This window comes from Crotalus tigris, unplaced genomic scaffold (genome assembly GCF_016545835.1).
Source record: "Crotalus tigris isolate CLP2741 ecotype Arizona unplaced genomic scaffold, ASM1654583v1 scf7180000024370.6872682, whole genome shotgun sequence".
NCBI classification, from domain to species: domain Eukaryota; kingdom Metazoa; phylum Chordata; class Lepidosauria; order Squamata; family Viperidae; genus Crotalus; species Crotalus tigris.
In genome coordinates, this window is record NW_024100540.1 from 1,692,730 (window position 1) to 1,717,471 (window position 24,742).

General features: G+C 35.4%; 1 protein-coding gene across 3 annotated transcripts in view; it reads left to right on the forward strand.

Moving 5' to 3' along the window:
- The window catches only part of CDH10 (cadherin 10), a 144,931-nt gene that overhangs the window by 83,173 nt on the left and 37,016 nt on the right, over positions 1 to 24,742 (forward strand). For all 3 annotated transcript variants that reach the window (XM_039328068.1, XM_039328069.1, XM_039328070.1), the window contains one exon: positions 12,561 to 12,855. In XM_039328068.1, coding sequence (XP_039184002.1) covers positions 12,561 to 12,855 — 295 coding nt within the window. The remainder of the gene's footprint in view (positions 1 to 12,560; positions 12,856 to 24,742) is intronic.

Sequence of the window (24,742 nt, forward strand, 5' to 3'; positions counted from 1 at the left end):
GAAGAGCACTTACCCAGTTTTCAGTTCAACACTTCAAGTAATTTCTCTTTGAAGCAACTATTCAGTGTTGCTACTAACTTGTGCATAGCTTCCACAGTTATGTACTTTTGGTGGGTGTGATCAATGAGCTTCTTACACTTACTAACTGCCCCAGGAGAATGACTGATATATTAAAATACCCCATATCACCTGAGAAATAATTTCAATATTTTTCTCTCTATATTCAAGTCAACTTCCCTGGGGCCCTGTTAAAGCAAATGGCTGACTTGATTCTATTTAGAAGGATGGTCTGTATGATTTGGGCACTTCCAAGTTCCTTAATGAATGGGAAAGGGAAACAAAAGTGCTCAGAGAAGTCCCCCCCCCCATACTTTCTCTCTCTGCATTCTTAAGGTTCTATCAACTGCTTAACTGTCACCTGGGACACAAGACTTCTTTGATTATAAAACAAAGAATTTATTTGTCATGTGACTATTCTAACGTGAAATGCTACTGATGGGGAGAAATTAAAGGAATTCATTGAAGTAACAGTTTGCAAAATATCAGAGGCAAGATATAAAAACAAAACCACATCTTTACAGCTGAGCATTTGGAGAAAGAAAATTGCTCAGTTAAACAGATGTCTTTTCCTTTCTCAGCTTGGCTGACATAAATCACAGATGTCCATTAGCCAAAAGAAATGTCTGAACATTTATGCTTAAGACAAAAAATAAGAACCACACTGTTACGCTTCAGATTTTGTGGCTGTTGTTGTCATTTTTCCGTAGCACAAAGGAAAAAGAATACCTTTAAAATAATCTGGGATAATTTCTGAAAGTTTAGTCTATTTCAGTTTATTTTATGGCAAATCCTCCTTCCTCTTCCTAATAGAAATTAATATTGTAAAAATCAATGTTTTCATACTAATAATGTATATCATACATGGCATTGCTTTATATATTCCAAACATGTATTTTCAGAAAATTGGTGCACTATTTTGCAGTCACTTCTTTTTTTACTCAGGAAATGTATTGTCTAAGAAAGTTTTAGTTTTCAAAATTTTCCAGTTTTTCCATTCTTTCTTAGGTTATTTAATGGTAAGTTTTACTGATTAGAATTTGCTCTCACACTTATCTTATAATAATTTGTGTGGCCCACTTTATAAATTTATAAATGTTAAGAGTTTAACATTCCACTTATTTAGGTTAATATGTAATTTCAGCAATATTATAGAGACATTTTTTAAGCAAGTCAAACAATTGCAACATTAGCAAGATTGTGATTATCATTTGCTAAAACATAATGAATGGTAGTATCTTTAGTTAATATCTTTCATGATTCCATTCATTATTTCATAAGTGCTATTATTATGCCTTTCTCTATTTTTAATAAACATAAAAACAGATGGTAAATAGAATTTGTTACTCAAAGATTTTTTTTCCTTTAATGACCCTGTAATCCCTTGCATCAGGGTGGAGTCAGGGCGACTGAATGAAGCTGAGCGCTTACTAGCTGGATGCCCTTCCTGATGCCTGCGCAGAACTCACAGCAGACATTTTCTCTTTGCACCCAGAAAGAGATATATCTGCTGCTACCTAGGATTGAATTCTCAGCCTCCTGATTGTGAGGTGAGAGCTCCACCTCTAGGCCATCATACCACTCTTGCTATTCAAAGAATATTAAGACAAAATATCTCCTTTGATATTAAGTAGTGCATCAGAGTACTTCCTCAGTAATCCTTTTGATATTATTGAAGAAAGAATATTACAAGAAGATAGTTGGGATTTCAGTTGTCTCAGTGGGTGCTACACTTTGCCCTCCAGTTTTCTTCTGCTTGTATGTTGTTACCATGAAGATTTGAAATGGTAAAGTTATAATGTCACCTGACTGCCCTTTAAGTAAAAAAAAAAGGCAACAAAAAGACATCTTTTAAAGCAACAATGAACTATTTCTGACTTCCAGATGTTCATTTTTTATAATGTCACCTGACTGCCATTTGAGTAAAATTAGGCAAGAGTAAGACATATTTTAAAATATGGATAAGCTATTTTTGATTTCCAGATGTTCAATTTTAATTTATGTGAGCCTTAGCCAGCATTATTCCTGGTAAAAAGTAATGTGAGTTACATTCTAAAGGAACTGATTTGCTCTTCTAAGCAATGGTTTTCTTGAAAGAAATTAAGAATGAGTTAAAATTTAAAATATTTGCCCCTTAAAAATCCCACTTTATATATATATAAAGTTACAGCACCACTGAAAAAAGTGATTTATGACTGTTTTTCATACTTACGACTGTTGCAGCATCGCCATGGTCTTGTGATCAAAATTCAGATGTTTGGCAACTGACTCACATTTATGACGGTTGCACTGTCCCAGGGTCATGTGATCAATGTTTGTGACCTTCTGATAAACAAAGTCAATGGGGAAGCCAGATTCACTTAACAACCATGTTACTAACTGCAGTGATTCACTTAATGACATTGGCAAAAAAGGTTATAAAATGGGGCAAAATTCACTTTACAAATGTCTCACTTAGCAACAGAGATTTTGGCACAATTATGGTCATAAGTCGAGGACTACCTGTACATAAGGCTGCATTGCATGACACGCAAGGATAATTTGTGATACTCAGTGTAGATAGATTACAGATCAAAGTCTAAAATGTGATTGCCTTGTCCCCGATCTTATGTTTTTATTCAATGATTGTTCACTATCTAATTCTTGTAGTTTGTTTCAGCAGTGGTAACAAAGTCTGTTCTCCAGTCAATCTGGCTGGATATTTCAAGGAATATTATTTGAGTATACAAAAATGTCCTATGTTATATGTTACAGTTCACAAAAAAAATATTTTTGGCTTGAACTGCTGAGGAAAGTATCTTCTTTCCCTGGCATGATTTTGGTCTATGTCAAAATTGCTCTTGCCTTGCTTTTAAAGAGAAAGTGGTGGGTATTTTCACAAAAGCTATCAGGGCCAAGCAGCTGTGACAAGCCGTGTTGGAGAACATGAAAGAAATGGCAGCTAAAATATACAAGGAAGCATGGCAGCATCCAAGATAGGGTTTAGATGTTACTTGGATGGCAATGGCATATAAGCCCAGGTAATACAGTACTAAATAAATAATTGTTGGCTCAAGGAAGAAACATGTATTTTGTTCTCATAATACATAGAGTTGGAAGAAAACCCATAGGCTGCTAACTCTAACTCCCTGTTATGTGCAAAATCTGAATTCCAAATAAAGCATCCCTGACAGATAGGTGGATATTCATAAACATATCCAGTAAAAGGAAGTCCATACCTCTTTGGGCAATTGGTTCAGTTGTTAATCTACTCTTACTTTTAGAAAAAATGTCATATTCAACACAAGTACAGTGGGTATTGCTAATAAATTGTTTCTATTTTTATCTAAAATAGAGTCCATTCAGGACATTCCTATGATCCCTTCTCTTGCTACTGCCTACTGTGTTGTCTTTTAATATTTTGCAAAAGCCTTACCAGTGATGATGAGCAAACCATCCTTTCCTAAAATTTGCTTTTCATTCTTTTCCAAGCAAGATGCAGACATTTTGCTCTTTAAACACAAGCATTTCCTGGGGTCCCCCCCCCGAGTGTTAGGGAAATGCCCTCAAAGGGTTTTACAGAGAACAGTTTTTAGCTGCTCTTATCTTTCTTAGTAATCATGATGAAGCAAACAAAAACAAAAAAATAGTTGATGTGCATAAAAGTAGGCCTCTGCCACAATCCAATTTTCTATTGGAAAATGGGGCAAACTGTAAATCTGGGCAGTAAAAATATAAATGTTCTCCATACTTAGCAATAGTTATTTTCATTACTCTATTTAGATATATCCTTTAGACTGGGGGTCCATGGCCCAGTACCGGGCTATAGCCCATACGGAACTGGGCCACACAGGTGACATGTGAGCGCTCATGCTCAGAGCTTTATTTTTGCGTAAATGGAGCTGTGGTCGTACACACCTTCTGCTTGTGTGGAAACATCCTCTCTCTCTCCCCTCCCACACCGGTCCACAAAGCCAGAAGTGCTGGAGACCCTTGCTTTAGACAAGTCTCACATGTCAAGGCCTTCATTTTCTGAATCATGTATTTGTAATAAAGCTGGCATTGCAGCTCATCATAAGTTTGTGAGCAACTCTGAAATGATTTAATGCTGAAAGTTATCAGTCAGGAGATAGAAAGTTTCTATATACTGAGCCAGCTACAGGTAGCCCTGAACTTACAACCATTCATTCAGTGTCTGTTTGAAATTACAACAGCACTAAAAAAAAAGTGACATATGAGCATTTTTGATTGTTGCAGCATCCTCGTGATCACATGATAAAATTTGTACACTTGGCAACAGGCATGTATTTATGACAGTTGCAGTGTCCTAGGGCCATGTGATCAAATTTGCAACCCTCTGACAAGCAAAGTCAATGGGAAAGCCATGTTACAAATTTAAAAACTGCAGTGCTTCACTTAAGAACTATGGCAAGAAAGATCGCTAAATAGAGCAAAACTCACTTAACAAATGTCTTGCTTAGCAGTGGAAATTTTGGACACTATTGTAGTCATAAATTGAGGACCAGCTGTATTCTAGCTAGCCCAATTTTGTCAAAAGTGCCAGTAATACAGGAAGATTTCAGGCAAGAATTTTTCCATCTATTCTTTCAGATGCCAAAATTGAACCATTTCCATGTAAACCTTAGATTCTTCTCTGACTGTACTATATATATTTATATATTTACTATTTCTTTAAAGTGCTCAAAATGCAGTTTATTATAATGATACTTAATATTACTGTGATAGCATTCGGTCATTACTGAGGACAAAGATGCAAAAAAATGTGCAACCTAAAATCCATTTTAAAATATTTGTGGTAATTTATTGATTTAATCTACATCTTAGTACAAGAAACCCATACTCACTATAACACTGATGTACATTTATTAGTTATGCATATTATCCATACTACCCACACTAATAGTGTTGTATTGTGTGAATATATTTATAGTATGCACATTCTAGCAGACTTCTTACCAAAAAATACATTATAATTCAAATTAAATAAAATTGATATGCAAATAAGATAATTAGTATTATAGCTGTATGACTCCTTAGCTTTCACCAGGCAGTAAATATATATAAGTCCAAATCTCTGAATGAGCTTGCACATGTATTGAAAGGTGCATTTCAGTCCTGGATGTATTATTACTTAAGTTAGTATTAGTTATGTGAATTTAAATTATTCTCATTGCTGATTTCAAAGGCCAATGTGTTGCCAATTTTTGTAATTAAAAAATATTCTCTTGATTTATATCAAAGGATTTTGCTTGTAAAAGTGAAAAAAGCAGTTTTCCGCTCATCCAGCTTGATTAAAACAAGTGTTGCCTTGTTAATAAGCTTTCTCTCAAGATATAAGATTTTAATAGGCTTCTTTATGCTACTAAAAATAAAATGTCACTCTCAAAAACATAATGTATATTTTACCCTTCTAATGCATATGTTCTACTCAGACACATAGTAATTTGTAGAGATAATGGTAAATAGCAAGTGGTTTGAATATGAAGGAGGATTCTGATGAATTTTCAAGGAACAGAGTGAGAGACATCTGTCACTCTTACAATGCATTTGGAAGAGAGAATATAGACAATATGACAATTGGGGGGGGCGTTAGAGGCAAAAAGAAATTATTCAAAAATGCAAAAGGTGGAAAATGGGAAGGACAGAATGAGCATGGTGTAAAATAAAATACCAACTGAAAAAAAGATTGATTTTCATGCATACTTTCATAGACACTATATAAAATATGAAGATAGTATACTCATATGAATATATATGATATATTCATAAAATGTTAGCAGGAAAAGACAGTGATCCTGATGGTGTCTCCAATTTTAAAGTGGTATCTATTAAAAAGTGGTAACTTCTCACAGATTTTATTCTTAATTTTTAAAACAACAATTATCTTCTTACTTCTTTTGGAGTTAGTCCAACTGAATTAATAGTATATGGATAGATTTTGGTCTCACATACACATACCCGCACAAAAAAATGCAGATATGGAATAGGGAGTCCTTTAGAAAACTGCTATTTAAAAATAAAGTACTTCTCCAATGCGTTAGATACAGTATGATTATATGATTACCTACAGTCAAAGCAAAAATGGCAGAAATACTAAGATATTATACAAGATGTGACTTACAAACTATTATTCACAATAAATTAGATAAATAACATTTTCAGTAAAGAATATCACTTTATATAAATTAATAATCAAATGTATCAATTTTAAAATGTTTATACCACCTAACTATTGTATGAGCTGGGCTTGATGGAACAAAAAAACCAGATTTTTGGCAATGGTTTGGAATCAACTGGGCTTTTGTTGATATTAAGATGATCGAATAGCTCCCTAGAATGTTATACATTTTAGGAGAAGAGTAGAAAACCCAAGTTTTATGGGAGGAAAGGTAACAAAAAAAAAACTTCAACATTTATATGAAATAGATGGATGAAAACAGTTATGTGGTTTTTTTTACCTAGCTATGGGGCTGAGATGGATAACAATATGACCCTATGTGTTTGTGTGAAGGCTATAGTTACTTCTGTTTGTGATCACAACCACTGCCAATAATCACAGTTGTATCCACAACGAGATGAAGTATTTATATAACCTTATTATTCTGCTGTATTCCAATTATCATTGAAGTTACATTAAAATAATTGCTGGAATATTATAAGTTTTAGTAAAATCGTAAAATGTCAGAGAAATAATGACAGATATCAATAAAAAGACAATAAAACAATTTATTTGCATTAAGGCCAAACTAGTAATAGATGGTCACTGATAGAGTTAGTGGGGAAAAATGTAATAAATAGTTGCAATTTGAGTGGTGACTGCTAAATAAATCTCTTCCTTTTTCATTAAGTCATTTTCACTGTTTGGGACCAATGAACTTAACAATGATTTACGTTGGGACATGCTTGGGTTTAGAAGAAAGAAGCAAAAACATGAAGATAAATGATGCTATAGCACCTTAAGGGGCCAAAAGTATAAGCTTTGAGCCAAATGTGCTGCTTAAAATCTCAAATCAGCTATTAACCTTGAGGCAGACTTATTTAATGAAAGCTACAGTTTTACCAGTTTTAATACATTTTCTGCAATTTGGTGATAATACAATTAGGATACATTAGAGAATCCGTTAGAAACGTTGTGAAGGTCAGTGGGTGATTTCTTTGCAAAAAATAAAGGAATATTTTCATTTGTTTTTAACAAGATGGCAATCAGGAAAAATTGATTGTCAGCAAAGGAAAAAAGACATGTGGAGAAAGTAGTGAGTTGGGCTAGAACAGAGGGTGGTTTGATTCTCTTGAAATGCCCACCTGGATTCGGTCGTTCATTCATTCATTTGTTCATTCATTCATTCATTCAGTTTGAAGGCTGCCTAACTCCACAGTAACTCTGGGTAGCTTACAATTAAAATTAATAAATATATAAAAGAAAATAATACATACCTAGCAACAAAGCTGCCTGGAAGACAGAACCAAAAAACAAAATGATTTGGCTACACAGCATATTGCCCTAAAGCTTGGGAGAACAACCAAGTCTTCAACAATTTGCAAAAATTCAAAAGGATAGAAGCAATACCAGATCTCCAAGAACATATCATTCCAAAGGACAGGAGAAGTGCAACTTACGATGCAACAGGAGTGTATGCTCATACTGTGAGACACTCATCACTTCCACCGTGTTATTCCAGGATAGCTGTAGTTTGCAAATAGTCTTCAAGGACAGACCCATGTAAAGTACATTATAGTAGTTCAATCAAGACGTGACCAAGCCAACTGCTTGAAGAGAAGTTTTGATGTCAAAACTCTGATTCAGATTCCATTACTGGAGTATTTTTTTTTTTTTTTTTTGGTTAATAGCCTGGATACATTGGGCATAGGAAGCTTTCTCTTCCCTAGACAGTTCTTTTTGTGTATGTGGTGTGCATCTCTCTGTTCTTTCTTCAATAATTTAAAAAAATACCTGACCTGCCTCCTGAAAAGATATATTTCTCGCAAGTATATCTTGTCAGAAGATAGGGCTGGTATTCTTGATCTCTTTTTCCTGATCAGAATGAAGTTACTGTAGGCAAAGAAAAAGGAGAACTGGGGAGGAGAAAGAGACAGAGCTGTGTTAACTTATATAAAATCACACAGGATAATTGTAGAAAAGATGAAATGATAAAGACCTTTTCAATCTACTAACTTGATACACAGTATAATATGTCTCAGTATAGTAGTGATAGCAGAATCTCCACATACTGGGCCAGGACTTTGACAGCATCATGTGATTGGCTGGGAGTCAAGATGTATACTTGAGTATCAGCAGATCAAAATATAATCCTTTTTTCTATTCTTATTTTGCTTTCAGCCCTTTATAAAATACATATTACCTATGATAGAGTGAGGAGGGGATGTCACAAAAACATCTTCAGGGCTGCTCTTAGAAATATTCTAGGCATCTGATTGATAATATTGTTCAGATTTACTTAGAGATACTCTGACTGGGCAGTCTGGTCAAGTTGGCTAAGTCATAGCGTTGTCCTATTTATTTGATCCTGTAATACCCAAGGAAGCAGAAATATTCCTTTGGGTTGTTAACCATCCATCTGTCTTTTCAATTCATTTCTCTCCTGGCTGGTTAAGACCTTCTAGTTGGTGAGATATGGTCAGGTCCATGCTATAGCCATTTCATGTTTGAATGAAGTTAATGGTTCTGCCTGCCATGAAGGTAATAGTGTATTCAAGAAGCAATTGCTAGATTCAAATAATAATAATAATAATAAAGTTGGAAGGGACCTTGGAGGTCTTCTAGACCAATCCCCTGCTCAGGCAGGAAACTCTATACCATTTCAGTCTCTTCTTAAAAACTTCCAGTGTTGGAGCATTCACAACTTCTGGAGGCAAGTTGTTCCACTGATTAATTGTTCTAACTGGCAGGAAACGTCTTACCATTGTTACCATGGTATTCAGGTTTAAAACTCACAGGAGAAAGCAGATTACCCAGATGCTTTTCAGTCTGCTTTTGTGTCAGGCTATAGTGCATTTGCTAAAGACTTCTGATAGGATGAGTAGTGTGATCATCTGGGCTCAGCAATATGCCCTCTTGGAGCACAACGCAAAGAAATGTCCTACGTTAATGGAATTTGTGAACAAAAACATAAAGCAAATAAAGGCCAAAATGGGGTAAAGAGAAACTCTGAACCTTTGATAGATTTCCTAAAACAAATGTCTATGGTGATGAAATATGTGCAGAAAAATAATTGTTTCAATTTCTGTTGAAATTTAGAAGAACCTTGTAAAAATAGGCAACAACAGACTTAAATTGCACTAACAAAAACAATAACAAAAAGAAATGTAATAAGTATAATCTCTAGTTTGTGTTAGCCAATGTTCTCAATCCTCAGTACCTGGATCAATCCTTAACTGTTAAAAAAAATTGACTATGACATGGTTATTCAGCAAGCATCCTTCCATACTGTCAATTATAATGAATTTTTTTTTTAATTGAAAATTTTTTAAGTTTTACAAATCAACCCTCACCCAATCCCTCCCAAACCCACCCCCTCCCCCCTCCCCAAACTTCCCAGAACTGAATATAGGCTTATTTAAAATTTAAAAAAACCTTTTACAACTTATGAAATAATTAGTAATCAAATATACATAACATAAACATTAAAAAAGTACTTAAAAAAAGAAATAAAAAAGAAATTATAATGAATTTTGTGACTAAAGGTGATCCATGTTTGCTTTTAATATAATGCTGGGACAACCTAATATTTAAATATACTATCTTTGCTGGATTGGAAAATTGGAAAATATTTTATCCTTCCTACCTTGACCCACCTCCATTTTTCAAAGAATTCATTCAAAAGTGAAAAATACCCCCTCCCCCAAAGTCTGAATAAATCTCAATACAGGGCAAGTATGCTAAATTTCTTGTGCTGATTCGGCTGTAATTGTGGATGTATATCTATACGTTCAGTATGTATGCATAGCGAGAGATAGAAAGATTATAAATAAAGAACAAAAATGTTTCAGAACTTAACTCCAAAGAAAAGCAGCAACAGAAGAAGGTTAAGGAAGTTTCATATTCAGCGGTCTCTGAATCTCTGGGAGATGTTGGACCTACAAAGTCTTTGGAGCAATCTTCAAGGGTGGCTCTGGGAGAAGTTAGACCTACAAAGTCTTTGGAGCAATCTTCAAGGGTGGAATTGCTGCCTGAAATCGAAATTGGGAAATTTCAGCTTGAGGGGCACCAACAAGAGAGGAACGGGCAGAGGATAACTTGTACAACTTACAACTGTGAAGATCAACACAAGGAGGAATTCACTGAGGAAGTTTTACAGGTATCGGTCCCTGAGACTTGTGCAACATATAAATGTAAAGAAAAAGTAACATATAAATGTAAAGAGAAAGACCAACAGAAGAAGGAGGTTGAGGAAGTTTCACAGGTACTGATTCCTGAGCTGGTGGGTCAACCAGGACTTACAAACTCTTTGGAGCGATCTTCAAGGGCAGAATTCCACGCATTTTTTTCGATGCTTGCGGGCAAGAGAGACCGATATGGATTGTGCTTATAGTAGATGCAACTGGCTATTAGACAGAAGATTATGGATATTGAATGAAAATTTTAGATAAGAAGTTTGTGTTTATAGTGGGTGCAACTGGTTATTGGAAAATTATGGACATTGAATGAGAACTTTAGACAAGAAGTTTACTATTGAGATTGTGGGAGAAGTAAAACTTATATCGTTTTTGGAAAATGTCTTATGTAATGTCTAAATATGTGTTTTGGGATAATAATATATTTCAGTTTTAAGTTTTAAACCTTTAATGATAATATTGTTTAAACCTGTGTTTTGAAGGGATTATAATTTGTTTATTTCAGTGAGGGGATTCTAATAAATTTGTGTTTCGAAGGGAGTATAATTTGTTTAAGTTTCAAGTAATGCTTAAATTTGGTTTTTAAATATTATTATTAATATTTCTAAGAGAAAATAATTTGTTTAATTAAATGTCTAGATTTGTTTAGGAAAGAAAGTAATGCTTAAATCTGTGTTTTTGGAGAAAGTTTATATAGAATGATGATTGTATTTAGATTTGTTTAGGATTTAAAAGTGTTTCAAGCTTTTAAATATTATTATTAATATTTTTAAGAGAAAATAATTTGTTTAACTAAATGTGTCTAGATTTGTTTAGGATTTTTAAGTTTTTTTTTTTTTTTTTTGGATAGGTGAGAAGATTATGAAGATTGAAGGAAATATGTATTTACTTTAAGTTTTCTAAGAGTATTTAGTTTTAATGGTACAACAAAGGTTTATATGTTTATTTTTTTGTATTAGGATAAAGAAAGAGGGAGAAATTAGATTTTACATTATAGCTATAGATATTCAAAGAAAGTAATGTTTAAATTTGCGTTTTTGGAGGGAGTTTATATAGAATGATGATTGTATTTAAATTTGTTTAGGTTTTAAAAGTGTTTTAAGTTTTTTTCTCAATTAAGCCTGTACTCAGCTCTGGGAAGTCTAGGGGAGGGTTTGGGAGGTTGGGGAGGAGGGGGGTGAGGTAGGGTTGGGGGGGTATGGGAAGGGGATTTGTTTTTGTAAAAATTTAAAAATTTTCAATAAAAAAAAAAAATGTTTCAGAACTTATAAACAAACACAACAGAAGAATAACCTGAGAGAATAAAATGATATCTGCCTAACACTAAGTGGGGGTTTTCCATGAAACATCTGTTCCTATAGGGCTTCTGTGACAGCCTCAAAACCAGTATGGCCCTTAGCCATAAACTCCAAAAATTGACCATTAGGTTATGTTAGATTAATACTAATTAGATTTACTTCTTCAGGAGGCAGATCTGTTAGAATAAATCAAGGTCTCTAATCCTTTCTTAGATAAAAAATGTGCCATGTCTAATGCTCTTTCGTTCCATATTCTGTTAGATTTCAGAAATAATATGTTAGGGGGTTGCAGTTTACCAACAAATTTCTGAGGATCCTCCATATAATTTTTTCTTTAATAAATACGGAGCTTTGAGATTTTTTTAAGTGCACCACCAGCTCAAGAAGATATGATATTCTTAATTAATATGTATCCTGTCATTCCTTTATCTGCTTAGAGAATTTACAACCAACACAGCAGGTTGTGAATGTTTAATAGATTCATTTTCAAGAAAGAAAAGGTCAGCATTAGCATAAAATTCTTGTAAGATTTCTGACACAAATGTTCTGCTTTGCAGAACAGGTGTTGCTAGAAAAACTAAAATCTGCCACCAAAGCTAAACTATCAAGTTTATTCTCTATATTAAGAGCGTTCTGGTAATGAGAAGTATGCTATACCTACTTCTGCTACATTTACTGTACTGAAACACATTACAGTCTCTGTGAGTTGGAATAGATTTTGTCAGTTCATATTTTCTACAGTCATATGGAATTTAATATATTCTAACTAACTGGAACATTAATATTGTTGTTACTATGTTTACACAGCTCTGTATTGCTCTCCTTTCTTACTGTCCCTTTTTTCTGCTCTAGCTTCACTCAGACCAGGACAAAGGAGATGGATCTCTCAAGTACATCTTGTCAGGAGATGGGGCTGGCACTCTTTTTGTTATTGATGAGAGAACAGGAGACATTCATGCCACAAGAAGAATTGACAGAGAAGAGAAAGCTTTCTATACCTTGCGTGCCCAGGCTATTAACCGGAGAACTCTCCAACCAGTGGAACCTGAATCAGAGTTTGTCATCAAAATCCATGACATCAATGACAATGAGCCAACATTTCCAGAAGAAATTTATACAGCAAGTGTTCCTGAAATGTCAGTGGTTGGTAAGTATACCATTTGCAAATGGAAAGAATTGGTGGATCTTACTGTAAATTTAGGTAGTTGGAAGGGCTAACAGGTTCTCCAAAGGTCACTTCCTGTGATCAGATTATATAATTTACTAAATAACATGATAAAGGTTTTTTGTTCTGTTTTTTTTTTTTTTTAGTTGGGTTGCATGTTATAATATTTTCCTGGTGGTATCAAATGGTGGTATTCATTTGATGTGAAAAGGAATAACATTAACATCTCAACTTAGCCTTTTTACCAATAGCTTAAATAACAATAAGAATAAGATTATGGCATAACTGGCTGTGGTGATCCCAAATTATCGTTACACTAGGTGCCATACCAAAAAGCCTTGGATGGCATGTAGAAAACTTGTGCATTGACAATATTTTCATCTGTCAATTGTAAAAGGCCACACTGCTTGGATCCATGCATTTATTACACCAATACATTATGACATCCTCGGTTCTTGGGAAGAACTCAATGCATATAAGGCCAAAATCAGCTAAAGAAATAACAGCTGTGGCTTCATGTGTTGTGAACAAATAATGATAATATTAATATGAGGAAAGCTATGTATTATATTAGTTAAAGTTACCATCATTCAATTTCAAAATATATTGGGACAATATCTTTAACACCATCAAGCAAGATCTGCCTATTCCAGATCCTTGGAAGGAAATTGATAGGCAGATAAAAATACCAAATCCAGTTTAAACACCTGGATGACTTGTGTGATAAACCATAATATGAGGAACTATCAGTAGACAAAGGTTGCTAGCACTGAAAGTTGTACTCACAAAAGACCTGCACCTGATTGTGTTCAGCAGGTCAGCGGTTCAAATCTCACCGGCTCAAGGTTGACTCAGCCTTCCATCCTTCCGGGGTAGGTAAAATGAGGACCCAGATTGTTGGGGGCAATTTAAATATATATATATATATATATATATATATATATATATATATATATATATATATATGTATATATATATATATATACACATTGCTTACTGGTGTACACCGCTTAGAGAGTGCTTGCACTTAAAGCGGTATATAAGTCTAATAAATAAATAAATAAATAAATAAGGATGTGAATAAGGCTCTTGCAAGACTAAATTAACCTCTATCAATCGCGCAGAGTAGAATAGCAGTGTTTACATAAGAACTGGGTATTAAAATTAGAAAACCAAAATCACAATCCCAAAATGGGAGTTCATATTGTCATGATAAAGAAATTAAAATCTGGCTGAACATTAAAAAACTGAACTCTTAGTTTTGGCTGCCTAAAAGCAAGTAATTCAAACTAGTGTAATCAAGGAGAGAATTTTTTTTTAAAAAATCAAATGTTTCAAAGTGTAAATTGTACAAAGCAGAAGAAACAGTAGATCATTTAGTCAGCTTGTGCATGAAGATTGCATGAACAGATTATAAACAATGACATAACACAGCTGGCAAACTTAAGTTTTAACTGAAACATATGTAAAAATGATCATATGCCAGTAAAGAAAAATTGATGGGAACGTAGATTTGAAAAAGTAGTAGAAAATGGGGAGGTTAAGTTTTATTTATTTATTAGGAAATTTATTTGCCATCCATCATGAGATGAATGATGAATCCAACAACTCTGGGTGGCTGGAAGCATGAATTGCATGTGGCAATTACATATGCAATGATAATACATACAACATCCTAGATCATGGGTGTCAAACTCGCCGCATCACGTGATGTGTTGCAATGTATCATAACTTTTTTCGCATTGCAGGAGCTGGGGTGGGCGCAGCCTCCACATGATGCAACCGGCCCATGGGCTGGCAGATTGACACCCCTGTTCTAGGTTTTTAGGAAGAACTCAATAGGTATGAAGGCCAACACCAACCAAATAACTGGCATCTGTGATTGATTTTTTACACCAGAAGAAAGCCAGATTAAAATTTTGGCTCCACATGATTCTTAAATGTTGTTATTATTATCTGTAATCCAGCAGCAATCTTTCTGATTGCCAAGATTAGCAGTATATATATATATGTGTATATATATATATATATATATATATATATATATATATATATATATATATATATATATATATATATATATTTAAAAGATTGCAGTGATCCTGTCAACCTTAAAACAGTGATTCACTGTTGTTGTTGTTGTTGTTGTTGTTATTATTATTATTATTATTAGCCAGCCTTATTAGGTTGTTCTGGCCTTAAAATGACTCCACATCTATTTCAAAAGCCAAACAGATCATTTTGAACATAGGATATCCCATCTCAAGTTCAGAACAAATTTTTCATGCTAAAAACAGGCCCATTTGAGCTTACGATATTTCAAATCTGAAATGTTTTGCATTGTTTACCCAAGATAATTTTACATTTACTCAGAATTTAGTCCAACTTTCCAACTTTAATTAGAAGGAACACCATCAACCCTAACATTATTTCATTACTTCTCTTCAACTTCTTCAATTATCTTCTCATCCTCAAGAAAGTCCATTAATTAGCAGTTACTCTCATTGAAATCCTTTTATTAAAAATGATAATGAGTAATTAATTAAACTTTAACCCTATCCTGAAAGTAATTTAGTATTGAGCAATTAAGATTTTCTAGCCCTTGGGTGACCTTGTCTGGGATCAGAAGCTAAGAAGGTTCATATCTGGTTAATATTTGGATGGGAGATTTCCCAAGCTGTGGGATATACTGAGAAGTCACAAAATATCCCCTATAAAGGCTGTGGCATATCACTTTTCTTCTTGCCAAGAAAATTGTATTAAGTCACTAAAAGGCAAGGTCAACCTGAAGGAGATTTTGCTTTAATTAAGATTTAATTACTGTTACTATATTACTATTGAACAGAAACTAATTAAGCAGGTAGTAGTCAGTAAGAGAATAAAACTTACTGAAAAGCCTTATAAGCTCTGTTCAGTTTTGAAACAGCAATATTGTAAGCTCTGTCACATACACAATGCTATAAATGTGTGTGCCTGTGATATGCCGCATATTTCAGAACTGAAAAAGTACAGAATCAAGGAGAGGGGTTGTAATTGTTTTTTTTTTTTTTTCCCAAAAAGAAAATTACCAAAGAAGAGCAATTCCAGACTAAGAAATTGATGTGAAAATACCTGTGATTATAGAATGAATCTCTCTCACACACAAACATATTATTCAGATTAAATCAAATAATAAAACACTGCTTTATATCTATGCCCCATCACTTAAGCAGAAGGTAAAAATGAATCGGGAAAGCTAGCAAAGGCAGTATCCTCAGAGGCTCTGAGGATACTGCCTTCATGCATGATGTAATATGCAACTAATAACCTCATCCTCTGTCAGAAACAATGGTAGTTATTCCAACCTTTCTTATGCAGTGACTGTGTCTCCACTCCACTTTGGCTCTGGAGGAGATGCTTGTAACAATAATTGATATTTTGTACTTAGTTATAAAGTTGGAGGGTATCCAACGTCTAATCTGTTAAATAAGGACTGGAATATTTTAACCAGTATAGTCATACGACTGGCAGGAAAACATATATAAAATTGCAAAATAAGAATGTTTTTAAACTAGAACACAGTCTTTAGAAATGCATTTCAAGTCATCGAGGTTTATTTTGAAGCAGACGTATATAAGACTCTGCTGTGAAATAAAATTGTTATTTATGGCAGAAAGTAACCCATCGTTCTTTCTCTATTTGCAAATGTATTTAATTATATACTAACTATAAAATAATAAGCTACTCGCTAGTGAAGGTTTGCCTAAAATAAAACAAGCTACGTACAGGTGGGTCTCAACGTACGACCACAATTGAGCCCAAAATTTCTGTTGCTAAGTGAGACATTTGTTAAGTGAATTTTGCCCCATTTTATAACCTATTTTGCCACAATTCTGTAGTGAATCACCACAGTTGTTAAGTTAATAATGTGGTTATTAAGTGAATCTGGCTTCTCCATTGACTTTATTTGTCAGAAGGTCGCATGACTCAGGGACACTGCAACTGTCATAAATATGAGTCAGCTGTCAAGCATCTGAATTTTGATCATGTAGGAATGCTGCGATGGTCATAAGTATGAAAAATAGTCATAAGTCATTTTTTCAATTCTGTTGTAACTTCCAATGGTCACTAAATGAACTGTTATAAATCAAGGATTACCTGTAGTATGAAATTCAAACTGTGCAGTTTTACCCATCTTGGCTAAATCAGAAAAAAATATACATTGGGACTAAATTCTTAGGGGGAAATATTCTGCAGTTCAGTAGATCAAAGTTACCTTGTAATCAGACTTTGAATTAAGATTGTAGAGGGATTCAGACATTCTGTATTTATGAGATGTTGTGTCTCTGTATTATTTCTGTATAAATTATCTTCAGCCTCTTTCAATTTGTAAACTTTCACATAATTCTTTCAGCTAGACGTGCTCATATTGTAACTTGTTACACCAAGAGAAAGAAAGGAATTTGCCAAAGATATCCACAGGGCTTTATTGTAGATTAGTAACTTGAAACTGCTTATTTCCATACCTAAATCCATCACTTACGCCATGTTTTTAAATATCTTTTGATATCTTTGAAGTGCAAGCTCCCTTCCAAGTTCCTCTAATTCTTTAATCTCAGCTTTGATGATAAATTCTCAAATCTTGCTATTAATCAACCTGTACTTTATTCTTTGTCCACATTTCAGTTTGAAGTGGAACATCAATAGCGGTCTGGCTACTTCCTGCCTTGTTTATTAGAAAAGATGAGGAGAGATGTCTGTCCGTGTGTTTCCTTTTTCTCTTCCGCACCAATTAAAGAAAAGATGTATTATTTTCTCACAGTTGTCCCCATTTTATTAGATTACATATAAAGAATTGGCAATCATTACCTAATGCTGTTAGAGGCAAACATGTTCAGTCTCTCCTCAAAAATGCATATATTTCTCTCATCCTTTACCACTCTCCAGAATGATTTTAAAAGAAAGGGGGGGATGTTGTTGGTAGGCAAAAAAAGAATATATGAACGGGGGGGGGACCCTGAGAAGTAAGCTGTTCCCACTATAAATATAAAGCTGAGAAGTACTGCACATGAAATTTAAGATTATAATGAAAAATGTTGTTGAATGAACAGATAGATAATAATAATAATAATAATAATAGTAGTAGTAGTAGTAGTAGTAGTAGTAGTAGTAGTAAAGTTGGAAGGGACCTTGGAGGTCATCTAGTCCAACCCCCTGCTCGGGCAGGAAACCCTACACCATTTCGGACAAATGGCTGTCCAGTATCTTCTTAAAAACTTCCAGTGTTGGAGCATTTACTGCTTCTGGAGGCAAGCTGTTCCACTGATTAATTGTTCTCACTGTCAGGAAGTTTCTCCTTAGTTCTAGGTTGCTTCTCTCCTTGATTAGTTTCCACCCGTTGCTTCTTGTCCTGCCTTCAGGTGCTTTGGAAAATAGATTAATTCCCTCTTCTTTATGGCAGCCCCTGAGATATTGGAATACTGCTATCATGTCCCCCCTTGTCCTTCTCTTCGTTAAACTAGACATACCCAATTCTAGCAACCGTTCCTTATATGTTTTAGCCTCCAGTCCCTAATCATCTTTGTTGCTCTTCTCTGTACTCTTTCTAGAGTCTCAACATCTTTTTTATATCGTGGTGACCAAAACTGGATGCAGTATTCCAAGTGTGGCCTTACCAAGGCATTGAAGAGTGGTATTAATACTTCACGTGATCTTGATTCTATCCCTCTGTTAATGCAGCCTAGCACTGTGTTGGCCTTTTTGGCAGCTGCAGCACACTGCTGGCTCATATTTAGGTGAGTGTCTACTAGGACTCCGAGGTCCCTCTCACAGTTACTACTATTGAGCATGGTGCCACCTATGCTGTACTTGTGCATTTGGTTTTTCTTGCCTAAATGTAGAACCTTGCTTTTTTCACCATTGAATTTCATTTTGTTAGTTAGTGCCCAGTGTTCAAGTCTATCCAGATCCTTCTGTATCTGAAGCCTGTCTTCTGGAGTGTTGGCTATTCCTGCCAGCTTGGTGTCGTCTGCAAATTTGATGAGTTCCCCATCTATCCCTTCATCCAAATCGTTGATGAAGATGTTGAAGAGTACTGGGCCCAGAACAGAGCCTGGGGCACCCCACTACACACTTCCCTCCATATAGATGCAGTTCCATTGAGGACCACTCGCTGAGTACGGCTGGTCAGCCAGCTACGGATCCATCTGGTGGTGGTTCTGTCTACCCCACATTTTTCTATCTTGTCAAGTAGTAGATTGTGATCTACTTTATCAAATGCCTTACTGAAGTCCAAGTAAAGTCCAAGATGGATAGATGGATAAGTGGATAGATGCAGTGGTGGGATTCCACCAGTTCGCACTACTTAGACAGAACCGGTATCTAATTTTTTTGCTGCCCAGGCCCAAAATGGACTTCTGGAAGCGGCATCCACACAGAGAACCAGTTGCTTACATATTTGAATCCCACCATTGGATAGATAGACTAACTTTAAACATAGGAGAGCACAAAAACATGAAGAATCATCTGTAGAATGGAACCCTGTTCTGGGAAATGGTATTCCTTCTTTACATAGTTGAATTCACCTTGGGTTTTAAGGAGAGGTTGCTACTCACAAGCAGGAAAAACTAGAAAAAGACAAGCAATTAATTATGTCAGTGGATCTGCTTGGTGAGAGAAGACCCTTCTCACAAATATCTAGCCACATGGAGCACTCTTTCAAGCAGCCAGGAATTGCTTGTTCATTCACTCAGATTCACTGTGACTGGTAACACAAATAAATATGAAAATGTATCAATGATATCTCTAATGCTATCTCTGGATAGCGTTAAAACCTATCAGCCTGACCTCAATACCTGGGAAGATCCTGGAAAAGATAATCAAACAACGAATCAACGAACACCTAGATGCAAACAAAGTCATTACTAAAAGCCAACATGGGTTTGTCAAAAATAGATCATGCCAGACAAATCTTATTGCATTCTTTGACCAAGTGACAAAATTAGTGGATCAGAGGAATGCTGTGGACATAATTTACTTGGACTTCAGTAAGGCATTTGATAAAGTAGATCACAACCTACTACTTGACAAGATAGAAAAATGTGGGGTAGACAGAACCACCACCAGATGGATCCGTAGCTGGCTGACCGGCCGTACTCAGCGAGTGGTCCTCAATGGAACTGCATCTATATGGAGGGAAGTGTGTAGTGGGGTGCCCCAGGCTCTGTTCTGGGCCCAGTACTCTTCAACATCTTCATCAACGATTTGGATGAAGGGATAGATGGGGAACTCATCAAATTTGCAGATGACACCAAGCTGGCAGGAATAGCCAACACTCCAGAAGACAGGCTTCAGATACAGAAGGATCTGGACAGACTTGAACACTGGGCACTAACTAACAAAATGAAATTCAATGGTGAAAAAAGCAAGGTTCTACATTTAGGCAAGAAAAACCAAATGCACAAGTACAGCATAGGTGGCACCATGCTCAATAGTAGTAACTGTGAGAGGGACCTCGGAGTCCTAGTAGACAATCACTTAAATATGAGCCAGCAGTGTGCGGCAGCTGCCAAAAAGGCCAACACAGTACTAGGCTGCATTAACATAGGGATAGAATCAAGATCACGCGAAGTATTAATACCACTCTTCAATGCCTTGGTAAGGCCACACTTGGAATACTGCATCCAGGTTTGGTCACCACGATGTAAAAAAGATGTTGAGACTCTAGAAAGAGTACAGAGAAGAGCAACAAAGATGATTAGGGGACTGGAGGCTAAAACATATAAGGAACGGTTGCTAGAATTGGGTATGTCTAGTTTAACGAAGAGAAGGACAAGGGGGACATGATAGCAGTATTCCAATATCTCAGGGGCTGCCATAAAGAAGAGGGAATTAAGCTATTTTCCAAAGCACCTGAAGGCAGGACAAGAAGCAACGGGTGGAAACTAATCAAGGAGAGAAGCAACCTAGAACTAAGGAGAAACTTCCTGACAGTGAGAACAATTAATCAGTGGACCAGCTTGCCTCCAGAAGCAGTAAATGCTCCACCACTGGAAGTTTTTAAGAAGAGACTGGACAGCCATTTGTCCGAAATGGTGTAGGGTTTCCTGCCCGAGCAGGGGGTTGGACTAGATGACCTCCAAGGTCCCTTCCAACTTTACTATTATTATTATTATTATTATTACTTTGCTTTTATATAAGAAAAGAAGATACACATTTTATATCTTGTTTTTTTTTGTTTATGTATATTCTAACGGATTTCACAAGAACTTCAGTTTATAAGATCCTATAGCACCAGCTGTTTAACTTTCCCTCACTCCCTCATTACTCCATAAGTAGTATATATGTCCTAAATATAAATCCGCTGTGTGATTATCCCAGAAGTCGTTGGCAGATTAAAAGATCTAGAGGCTCTGGTTTAAGCTTTAGTTTTCAAAGCCCCCTCCTCAATAATATTTTTTTTCCTCCTGCAGCAACAATTTTCACTGTTTGTGTATGCATATGCACATTTACACATATTTCTTTCTGAGTCTGTGAGTTAAGTTTATTTGTTTTTGTCATTTTAATAAGATTAAGGCAATTTTTCTTGATCTGCAGCTGCTATTTTGTCCAAGGTTGCCACTTCACAATATTCATTCCATTTCTGCGTCCTACCCTACTTGTTCTATGGCTTTCTCTACCAAACTTTTACAACCTTGGGTTTTCAGGATTTAATAGCTCATCCTTTGAATTACTCAAGCCATGATTTTTTTTTTCAGCATTGCTGATTACTGACATCCTTCCTTGTTGAGCTTTGAGCTTTTAATCTTTTCTACCTCCTGTCTCAGAAATATCAGGGCATGATCTCTCTCTGGGTCCACAGGCAGTCTCCAGAAGGTATCCTGCTAACATTTGTCTTTGCTTTCAGAAGTAAAGCATGGTATTTTTAGCAGCTTCCATTTCCTCCTAGGCTTTCTCATTGACTCCATCATTAGTATGATATGTTATCTTTTTCACTGCTAGATCCGTTACACTTCTTAACAAGGCATCCTTCATCTTACCATCATTTGTCCTAGTGGTCTTATTGCATGATACTGTTACTATTGTTTCTTCATCATACTCTCTCTCTCTCTCTCTCTCTCTCTCTCTCTCTCTCTCTCTCTGTGTGTGTGTGTGTGTGTGTGTGTGTGTGTACTATAGATAGTATTGCATGGAGGGTAAATCAGCAAAAATGTTTTAGTATGGGAAGAATGAAATTGAGAGAGCATCCCAGAATGGCAATACTATACATAATCATAAAGTAGTTCACTTGTATTTTGGCTGCTAAGATAAAGTCATCAACTTGGGAAATATGGGACATGCTGCAGCATTAGATAGATAGGCAGGCAGGCAATCTTCTATCGTCTCAAAAGTACTTTTTCAAAAGGCAACTGGACTTTGTTTTTTTCTTGAGGAAGACATTTTATTTCTCACCCAAGAAGCTTCTTCAGTTTTGGGTTTGTTTTTTTCCTTGAGGAAGACATTTCGCTTCTCATCTGAGAAGCTTCTTCAGAACTGAAGGAAAAAACAAAGTCCAGTTGCTTTTTGAAAAAGCACCTTTGAGTCAGTCATGACCTGGATGGCTGAGAATCTCCAAAGAAAATCTTGTTTCTAGTTACAAGACAATGCTTGCAGAGTTATCTGACTTTTAATAATATTTTATTAACATTTTATTCATTTGTTAAATGTATATCTTAACTTTTTTCCAGAACTTAAGGCAGAATAAACCATACTCTTTCCTCGCAGCCATTAACCTTACAGGTAGTTTGTCGTAAGAGACAGTGTGACTTAACATCATTCATTAAGCTTTTACGTCCAAGAGTATACTCAAATATGGATCTTCTTGATCCTAGGTTATAATATAGCAACTGTTACTGTGGTATAATGTGGTCTGGATTCCCAGGAGGAAGTGGATTTCAAAGGAATAAGGCAGTTTGATTGGGAAGAAGAAGGAAACTCAGATCCTTTCTAGAAGTTCTTAGAGTAGATCTTTAATGATGTGAATAGTTTCCTTTAGTTGGGTAAGATTCTATCTATTTATAGGTGAGGAACAATAAAGGAAACTGCTTAGAAGTAACTCTGTGTATGTTTCTTGGTTTTTGGAACCTGACATTTTCACACTGGTCACACTAACTCAATAAATCATGTCCCTCTCTACTATAATGTTCCTTGCCACTCCCCAAAAATTAATTTTCATTACATAAAAATTTTAATGCATTTTGGTGGGAATCAAAGCACTTATTTAACAATGCCACATAGTAAAAGATCACATCTGAGTACCACATGTCCCATTTCAGATGACTCAAATAAGGAAAACAAATTGTGTACTTTAGCCCTTAGTGGGGCTTAGCTCTATGTACCTAGAACAGTGGAAGAATTTTTCTAACATTCAAGGGCCACAAAAGTTTGAAGAGAGATAAGGTAAATAAATCTCACCAAGGGTTTTCTAAATTTCAAGAAAGAAGGAAAGGAAAACCTATTGAATCTTGCTTTTCTTAGAGCAATATTACTTCAATCAGAACAGAGCTGGAACGGACCCTCGAGGTCTTCTAGTCCAACCCCTTGCTCAAGCAAGAGACCCTATACCATTTCAGACAGATGGCTGTCCAGTCTTTTCTTAAATGATGAAGCACCTACAACTTTTGAAGGCAAGCTGTTCCACTGGTTAATTGTTCTTCCCAACAGTGACATCAATTAAGCAGCGGAATGTAATATTATATACAGTATTATACAGAATATCCTAATTATCAAAACCAAGAATGATAGTTTCTTAAAAGTTGGTTCCTTGATGAGTTTAGATAAAGCTCTTCGGCTGAAAAAAAAAAAAAAAGCAATGGAAATTAGTATTACAGCAGTTTGGGAATTCCTGAAATTCTCAAATGCTTTGCATAGGGCTGAGAGCTTTACAATGCAGTGCACATGAGCATACCACTGACGGATAAAAGCATGGCTGGCAGGCAAAAATGAAAAAAAATATCTAGAAAAGTAAGTATAATATGCAAAAATATAACAAGCAAGGTATTGCTGGAAGGCTGAGTCAGGAGTTTCACTTAAATTTAACTCAGAAATCTGTGCAGTTTCTAAAACAGCTAAAAATAGAGATGAAATAGAAAGGAAGGCTCTTAATGTATTCAAATTGATCAGCATGGATTAGTCTTCCAAGTGATTAGCATGGGGAAATGGAAGGCAAGAAAGCTACAGGGGAGAATTCACTGTGCCTTTAAAACTGACCAAATTATTCCTTACAATTTTATTAAACAGTTGAAACCAATTTCCTGCTTTAATTATCAGGCATTATCTCTGATGGATTAAATTGTGCCTTTCTGGTATGCCTTTATCAAATGTATGGGTAGCGGTGAAGATTTTCCAGGAGTTTTTTTCCCCACTGTTATTAAATTGTCAGAGTTTAAGAAATGAATAGGCAAGGTTGGCATAAGATTTAATGATGGCTACCAGCTCTGGCTGGTTTTTGTCTTGCAAAAAGATGCATGCCAACGTAAGAAAGAAAAGAGGTACAAGGGTTTCCTCATTCCTGCTTAATTTCCTTCCAGGATTGCTAGCAAGTTTCTTCTACACTAATTTGACGTATTCACAAGATAATCCAGGAGAAATACAGTATTTCCTAACCTCAAACACCTTCAAATTATCTACCACTGCATTGCTTGTGTGAAATGCCTCTTTGAATAATGTTTGCAGATGTATAGTTGTATCTTCTGAATAACAGAATTTCTGAAGAAGTTTTCTCCACCATTCTATTCCTTCTTTTTTAAAATAGAGGTGGGCAGCCATTCAGTAGATAAGATGGAACATAAAATTAGAAGCTTCCAAGCTTTTAAGCCTTTTCCTCACTAGTGATTTAGGACAGGTTGATATT